At 53.7% G+C, this 8,428-nt stretch overlaps 1 protein-coding gene across 2 annotated transcripts; it reads right to left on the bottom strand.

Annotated features, from left to right (window-relative positions):
• Nucleotides 1-8,412, bottom strand: B9D2 (B9 domain containing 2). 2 transcript variants are annotated; one of them, XM_047794203.1, is made up of 4 exons: nucleotides 8,251-8,412; nucleotides 7,665-7,756; nucleotides 3,251-3,376; nucleotides 1-599 (listed from the first exon to the last, which is right to left on the bottom strand). In XM_047794203.1, exons 2-4 carry the CDS (start codon nucleotides 7,750-7,752, stop codon nucleotides 286-288), a joined length of 528 nt encoding a protein of 175 aa, XP_047650159.1. In that variant the 5' UTR covers nucleotides 7,753-7,756; nucleotides 8,251-8,412; the 3' UTR covers nucleotides 1-285. The 2 variants fall into 2 exon arrangements, with proteins under 2 accessions (XP_047650159.1, XP_047650157.1); XM_047794201.1 differs by having other exon boundaries at nucleotides 8,187-8,412.
• Nucleotides 8,413-8,428: the final 16 nt, after the last annotated feature.

The raw sequence follows: 8,428 nt of genomic DNA on the forward strand, positions 1-8,428 counted from the left end.
TGAAAGAACTGCTCTCTTTTATTGAGCCCTTCCATGTGCGAACAGCTTCTTTGCACCCAACCCCTGTGAGCCCATGCGCTTCTGCCCCAACTGTAAGATGGAAAACCAACCTGGGAGGGGCAGCCACTGGGCTTGAGGTGCTACTCAAGACAGAAGCTGCACCATGCCTTGGGTAGTATCTGGTCTGACAGTCTCCAGAGCCCAGGATTCTGACCACTGGGCCATCCTGCCCCTTGCTGGGTGTCCAGAGATATGGCTGGGGGCCAGCCATAGATGCAGGGTCCTTCAGCATTCCACTCCATAGCGGTCGAAGTGGCGCAGCAGCAGGCCCAGCTCAAGGTGCACGGTGCCACCAGCGGCTGTGTGCAGGCGATAGCGATCAGCCCCACTGTAGATGGCGTCCCCATGCAACAGCTGAGGCCCACCACCCACGAAGGCCCTTGCCAGCTGCTCCTGCCAGCTGCCCAGGGGCCGCCATGTAGGGCAGTCCAGCTGGTGGGTGCCTGGACTGCTGGGCACATGGCAAAAGCCATAGCCTGCAAGCTGGCAGCGGCCAAAGCTATCCTGGGACCACACCTGGAGATGGAGCCGGGGCCAGCCTGCAGGATAGGAGAAAAGGAGGAAAGGAGGGATGGGTATGGCCCAGCCTCCTGCTCCTGGAGACCCCAGAACCAGTCTTTCCCCACCAGGTTTCTGCCCCAGCCTCCTCTCTGGACTCCCACCCCTACAGAGCAGCCAGAGGGATCTTTCTGAGTCCATGTTCCCTCCCCACTCAAAACCCTGCCATGATTCCCCAGTGCACTCTGTATAAAGTCCAGCGTCAACGTTCAAGGCCCTTGAGGTCTGGCCTCTGTTGACCTCCCTCTCTGTGGCCTCCTCCTGCAAGTCCCTATCTCAGGGGAACCCAGTTCCCAGGTGAGTGTCTTGGGCCTTGTCCTGAATGCCTCCCTCCTTCCCTCCCCAAGGCCACACCCTGTCCGCTTCTCTGGCCTCAGAGCCTTCTTTCTTGCCCTGGCCAATCCACCTTTCTGCTGGCAGCTAGAAACCTCTCTCTCCCCAGTTCCATAGGTGTCCTCACTCCAAAGACAGTTCAGCTCCTCAGGCTGGTAGGAAAAGCCCTTGGAGATCCAGCCCCATTTCACCCTCCTCTCTGAGTCCCTCTGGGCAAGGCCCTGTTCTAGAAGCTGGGGACACAGCAGTGAACAGAGCAGACAAAAATTCCTGCCCTTGAGCAGCTGACATCTTACACAACGAACACAGTAAATAAGCAAATTATAGGGTATGTCAGATGGTGATAACTGCTCTGGAGCAAAATAAGCTGAGTAGGGTGGGGGTAGGGCTGCAGTTTTAGAAAGGGGGTGATCAAGAAAAAGTTCACTGAGAAGGTGACATCTGAGTGAATGCTTAAAGGAGGGAAGGGAGAGGGGGCCATATGGACTTCCAGGGAAGAGCGCTCCCAGCAGAGGGGAAAGTTAGTGCAAAGGCAGGGAGGTGGGAGCTGCCTGGTGGGGCCGATGTGGCTGGAGCAGAGTGAGAGGGGAGGGGGAAGGAGGTGACAGAACCATACGGAGCAAGGCCTTGTGATCCATGGTAAGGCTTTTTTATTTTTCTTGCTTTTTTTTTTTTTTTCTTTTTAGGACTGCACCCACAGCATATGGAAGTTTGCAGGCTAGAGGTTGAGTTGGAGCTGCAGCTGCCAGCCTATGCCACAGCCACAGCAATGCAGGATCGGAGCAGAGTCTATGACCTACCCCACAGCTCACGGCAATGCCGGATCCTTAACCCACTGAGTGAGGCCAGGGATCGAACCTGCATCCTCATGGATACTAGTTGGGTTCTTAACCCTCTGAGAACTTCCCATGGTAAGGCTTTCCCTTTTAACCTGAGGGAGACGGGGACCACGGCGGGTCCTGAGCAGAGGAGGATGGTGACCTGACTTAGGTGTTCACAGGGGGACAGACTATGGGGCTGAGGTGGGAACACAGGTAAAAAGGCTACTGAATAGCCCAGTGACAGGTGAGGATGGACAGATCAGGATGCTGGAAAGAGGGGGCAGTGTGGAAGTGGTGGGATTCAGGATGCGTTTCAAAGGTGGAGCTAATGGGCTTTCCTGATGGACAGAATGGGGCAGGGTAAGAAAAGGTTCTGTGGCAACGCTGGATCCTTGACCCCACTGTGCCGGGTCAGGGATTGAACCTGCATCCTGGCTCTGCAGAGGCCAACCATCCCATTGTGCCATAGTGGGAACTCCCAGGAGGATCTTTTAAAAGTAAAATCTGACTTGTCAACTGCCTGCACTGCCTCCCCACTGCCTTCAGAGGATGGCCTCAGCTCTGCAGCCTGGCATTCAAAGGGCCTGCATGGCCTGTCAACCATCCCCTGCAGTCCTCCTGCTCTCCCTCAGTCCTCCAAATGCACTTTCCCCCTCGAGCCTTCCACACATGGCTCTCTGCCCAGGACCCTCTTCCATCCTTCTGTTTTAAGAGCTCCTACTGGCCCTTCAGAGCAAAGCTCAAACATCCTCCCTCCTCCAGGAAGCCCTCCCTGAACTCCCCGGCAGAGGCAGGCACCTCCTCTGGGCTCCCATAGCTCTTCAGGATCCCCCATCCCAGTCCTCCCCACTCTGGGCAGCCCCTGTCTGAGGGCAGCTCTGTCTCCCTCAGGGGCTGATGGGCTGTGTGGGGCCGGGGCTGGGTCGGGGGAGCTGTCTCAATCACTGACATCAGCTGCATCACCTGACACAGGGCAGGCACTAGTAAACGCTATTTATATTGTAGAAATGTGTGGCCTATTTACCTAGGCTATTTCCTGGAACCCGTCCCCCTCTAATGATCCACAGAAATTTTCCCCCAGAAAAGGTTTTCTGATACCCCTCCTCCCCCACTGAGCAGAAAGGGAACCATGCCTGTAGAACAGCCACCAGCCCTCACCTCTCCCCCTCACAACCTCCTCCCAGCTTCCTGCAGATGAAAGACTCTTTTGGTTTGTCTCCATGAAAGCCACCTCCCTCTCCCCCGCTCTCCCCCTAACCTTGCCCCCTCCGCCCCCTGCCTCTGCCCAAGTCCTAACACACTCTAGAACCTGCCTGAGGAGGCCTCGGCTCAGTTTCTCCAGGGCCAAGACTGGCCAGGAAAGGGACCCAAAGGGCACAGAGAGCAGGAACAGCACGTGGAGTCCAGTCCTGCTGGCAGCATCGGTGCCACTAACCCACCCCTCTCAGGTTAGCCCGGGGCCCAGGCCAGGAACCCACCTTGAAGGCCTTTGGTGGCGAAGTGCAGGTCGATGGGGTGGGACCAGTAAGCCATGTCCCCTATCTGGGGGGTGTCCACTTGCGTTTGGCCCTCCCGCACACCTGACAGAAGCTTCCATGCTGCCCCTGTAGAAAGAGCCAGGACATGCATGAGCAGGGTAGGGTGGGAGGCAGCCATCCGGAAAGGGATCCCACTGTGGCTGTGGGACCCCATCTCTCCCTGGCACTCTGGGGCAGGGGCTGCAAAGCGAGGACTTTGGAGCCAAACGTCTGGGTTCAAATCCTGGCACTGGAGTTCCCCTTGTGGCTCAGCAGGTTAAGAACCCAACTAATATCCATGAGGATATGGGTTTGATCCCTGGCCTCGATCAGTGGGTTAAGGATCCAGTGTGGCCACAGCTGGGATCCTGCATTGCTGTGGCTGTGCAGCTGTGGTGTAGACCGGCAGCTGCAGCTCCCATTCAACCCCTAGCCCGAGAACTTCCATATGCCGCAGATGCGGCTGTTTAAAAAAAAAAAAAAAAATTCTGGCGCTACTTCTTCCTGCCTGTGCAGCCTTGAGCAAGTTGCTTTTCTCTGCCTCAGTCTTCCCATCTGTAAGGTGGGTGTATTATGATGCATTCCTCGTAGTTTTATGAGACAATTAAATGAGTTAATACACATGAAGCACTCAGAATAGTGTCTGGGGCATAGTGAGTACTGGATAAGTGATGGATATCTTTTTTTTTTTTTTTTGTCTTTTTAGGGCCGCAGGTGTGGTTTATGGAAGTTCCTAGGTTAGGGGTTGAATCGGAGCTGCAGCTGCCAGTCTACACCACAGCTCATGGCAACGCCAGATCCTTAACCCACTGAAGGGGTCCAGGGGTTGAACCCGTGACCTGCTTAGTCAAAAGGGAACTCCTGAGTATCATTTTATTACTATCCTCGCCCCGTGTTTAGAGGCCTAGTCCACGGGGTAAGATGGGGCCAAGGGTGTCCTTCACAAGCAGGCGCACAGAGCACATTGTGAAAGGTGCATCATAACAGCAATCCTACCGGGGATGCCAGTAATAGCAAAAACGCATTGGACGCTTACCAAATGCCAGACGCTGTGCTAAGCGCTTTAGTAATGAATTCATTTAATCCACCCTCTGGGACTCTTAATCCCTAACCCCCACCCCAGTCCAGCTTACAGAGCCCGCGGGGCCCTGCCTGGCCTGGCCCGTGCCCCCCTTCCTGAATTCACCTCCCGTCATTCTCCCCATTCCTCACTCTCTAGCCTCACTGGTCCTGTTTTTGTTCCCCTCCTCAGGGCCTTTGCACTTGCTGTTCCTTCTGCCTAGACAACTGCTCCTGGATGGCCCCATGCCTGGCTTTCTTTAATCCTTCAGGGATCAGCTCAAGTGCTCCTTTCACTGAGAGGTTCTCCCTCACCCTCCTATCCAGAAACTAGCCAGTCCCTCTCACATCATCTCATCTCTTCCTCCTGTCCACCACTATCTGTAATCACTGCACTCAGGTCTTTTTTTTTTTTTTTAAAGGGCCACACCCATGGCCTATGGAGGTTCCCAGGCTAGGGGTCAAAACGGAGCCGTAGCCGCCGGCCACAGCCACAGCCACAGCAATGCCAGATCTGAGCCGGGTCTCGACCTACACCACAGTTCACGGCAACGCCTGACCCTTAACCCAGTGAGTGAGACCAGGGATCAAACCTGCATCCTCACAGATACTAGTCAGATTTGTTTCCATCGAGTGCACGATAGGAACTCCCTGTGTTCAGGTCTCTATCTGCTTATTTGTTTTCTGTCTCCCCTGCTGTGAGCCCTAGGAGAACAGAGATCTTGTAAACTACTGGATCCCTAGGACCTAAAACCCAGATCTTGGTACACAGAAGGAGCTCAATAAATGTTTGTTGGCCAAATAAATGGTCCTAGGAGGTAGGGGCTAATATAATTCTCATTTTACAGGTAAAGAAACACTCTGAGAAGGAAAGGCACTTGGTCACTCATTCCACAAACATTTGCTGAACAGCCACTCTGTTCTCCATGCAGGGGCTACAGGAGGACTGCAGAAAACCAAGGTCCCATCAAGGAACTTGAATTAAGGAGCTGATTCAAATGGAGCTCTGACCGATGGCGGAGACCAAGCCCTGTATCCAACTGCCCCTTGGCTCTCTACTGGATTAACTGCCCCTGCCCTACCTCCCCAGCCAGGAGCCTCCTGAAAGTAATAAAACCCATGTTAGTTACTGCTCCATTCTGGGCCAGGTGAAGAAAGCACCAGGCCTTGAATCAGGATCCTTACCTACAAGGTTTCCCTATGAAAGACAAAGAGTGCCCCTTTACGGTTGAGGAAACTGAGGCTCTGAGAGGCGATGACACTTGCCTGGAGTCACAGATGACACAAGTGAGTGGTAGGGGCCTGGAAACCAAGTCCGATTCCAGAGGCTGTTTTTTGTTGTTATTGTTTTTCTTTTTTTATTTTATTTATTTATTTTTTGTCTTTTTGCCTTTTCTAGGGCTGCTCCCACAGCACATGGAGGTTCCCAGGCTAGGGGTCTAATAGGAGTGGTAGCCACTGGCTTACGCCAGAGCCACAGCAACGTGGGATCCGAGCCGCATCTGCAACCTACACCACAACTCACGGCAACGCCGGATCCTTAACCCACAGAGCAAGGCCAGGGATTGAAGCCACAACCTCATGGTTCCTAGTCGGATTCGTTAACCACCGAGCCATGATGGGAACTCCTGTTGTTCTATTTTTAATGGCCATACCTGCAGCACATGGAAGTTCCCAGGCCAGGGACTGAATCCGAGCCGCAGCTGTGACCTACACCACGCCGGTGCCTTGGATTCTTGCATACACTGTGCTAAGATGGGGATGGAAGCAGTGCCTTCGCAGCAACCCTAGCTGCTGCAGTCTGTTCTTTTCTTTGTTGTTTTTACTTTTTAGGGCCACACCCACGGCGTATGGAGGTTCCCAGGCTAGGGGTCCAATCGGAGCTACAGCTGCCAGCCTACACCACAGCCACACCAACCCGGGATCCAGCCGTGTCTGTGACCTACACCACAACTCACGGCAGCGCTGGATCCTTAACCCACTGGGTGAGGCCGGGGATTGAACCCGCAACCTCATGGTTACTAGTCAGATTCGTTTCTGCTGTGCCACAGAGGGAACTCCTGCAGCCTGATTCTCAACCCGCTACACCACAGCAGGAACTCTCAGAGCCCACTTCTTATCTGCTCAGCTGGAAGGACCCAAATTTCCCAGGGAATCTGAACCACCACCCTGCCCACCAGTGAAATCACAAAGGACCCCAAGCCTGAAAAGATGATGATGGCAGTGGCCACACTCATTTCGTGGGCATTTATCTGTGCTAGGCAACATACCTAGGACTTTACAAACAAGCCCCCATCCAGTTTTCACAAAGGCCAGGCAAACACTTACTGAGCACTTGCAAGAAAGGCCCTCTTCTAAGTGCTGTGGATGTTTATTTAGTTCTCACAACAAGCCCATGAGGTAAACAGTGTTATTATTTCCATTGTACTGAAGGGAAGCCGAGGTCTAGACAAGCGCCCAAGGTCACGTAATTAATAAGCAAGCCCCGGTTTTGAACCCAGGCATTCTGTGCTTTTACTTTTTTATTTTTTGTCTTTTTTTTTTTTTAGGGCCGCACCCGCAGCATGTGGAGGTTCCCAGGCTAGGAGTTGAATCAGAGCTGATCCCGGCATTCTGTGCTTTTAACCTCAGCACTCTGCTACCTCTTAGATGTTATTAGCTTCATTTTCAGACAAGGAAACTGAAGGTCAGAAAGGTCAAGTCCAAAGGTTCCCAATTAATAGGTAAGGGAGTTTCTATTTGAGCCCAGACTCGGTGGCCTATGGCCCTAACCACCACACCATCCCATCACACTATCTCCGACGAAGGGCATGAAAACTGGGGCCTCCATGGTCCCTCTTGGGCCTGCGCGGATGAACCTGGGTGACAGCCACAACGAGGTTCCTACATTCTCAGAGAAAAATGAATACAGTAGGGTGGCCTCTCCTCGCAATTCCGAGATGGAAACTTCTATTTTACATCAAGAATATATAGAGACTGTTAAGGAAAGAATTAAGATGGAGGAGCCACGGAGGATACCACTAAGACAATGAATAAAGTCCAAATAGTGTCCTTAGGGCTATCAAGTGTTTTGAGGGTTGGGGGTGGGTATGTGTCTAGCCCAGTGTCCCCTCTCCTTGGGGGCTGTGAGAGAGTGGGAGCCAGCGTCCTCAGAGATGGGATGGGAAGGGATAAGAAAGAAGTCTGAGATTCGCATGAACAGAGGTGGTCAGGGTTTTGAGTTCTGAAAGCCGATGCAAGCTGAGGATCAGGGACTGAGGGTGAAGGGTCTAGGCTGAGGGGTCCTGGTGGGGAAATGAGCCATGTCGGGGAATACCTGTGTGGACGCCCCACTTGCAGAAGAGGCTACTTTCCGAGAAACCGGTGGCCCCCATGATCTGCCCAATCACGTGCACCTCAGCCATGGCCCTGAGAGGGGAAAAATATAATCGCAGCCTGGTGAGAAAAGTGTACTATTATCTCCACCTAATAGATGGGAAAACTGAGGCCCACTAAGTAAGGAGCAGTACTTGGTATCCCAAGTGAGTTTTGTCAAACTACTGAGGCCGCTTAACCATAATACCAAATGCCTCTCCAGGAGAGTCCTCGAAAAAAGAGAGGTGAAAAATGGACGAGCTGAGGAGCTGGCATCTAACTCTGCCTTCAAAATAACCTCTTCCTCTAGCTCAGTGTAGCGGAAAGTCCGGCCCAAGGGGCCCATGGCTCCGCCCACAAGCACAAAAACCCCGCCTCCGCCCCTCGGATTCCCCCACTCCTCCCCAGGTTCATCAGGCGCATGCGTTTCAAGTGCAAGGCTACCTTAGCCCCGCCTCTGAGCCAGCGCATGCGTTTTTCCTACCTCAGAGCCCCTAACGGTTAAGAGGCGTGAAAGCGCAGGCGAGGATTGGAGTTCGTGGCCTGACCTGTCTCTCTTTCCGCGGGTGCTGACTCCCCAGGCCTGGCTCGCGCCTCCCCCTTCCGTACAGCGAGAGATCTGAGGCACTGATCCCTCCTAGGACTCGCCCGCCTCCGGGTTCCCTGGTTGTTGCTGGGGCAACAGCAGCCTCCTCCCCTGGCCTTGCACCCGCCCTGCAGGTCGCT

Source organism: Phacochoerus africanus, chromosome 8 (assembly GCF_016906955.1).
Source record: "Phacochoerus africanus isolate WHEZ1 chromosome 8, ROS_Pafr_v1, whole genome shotgun sequence".
Classification (NCBI taxonomy): domain Eukaryota; kingdom Metazoa; phylum Chordata; class Mammalia; order Artiodactyla; family Suidae; genus Phacochoerus; species Phacochoerus africanus.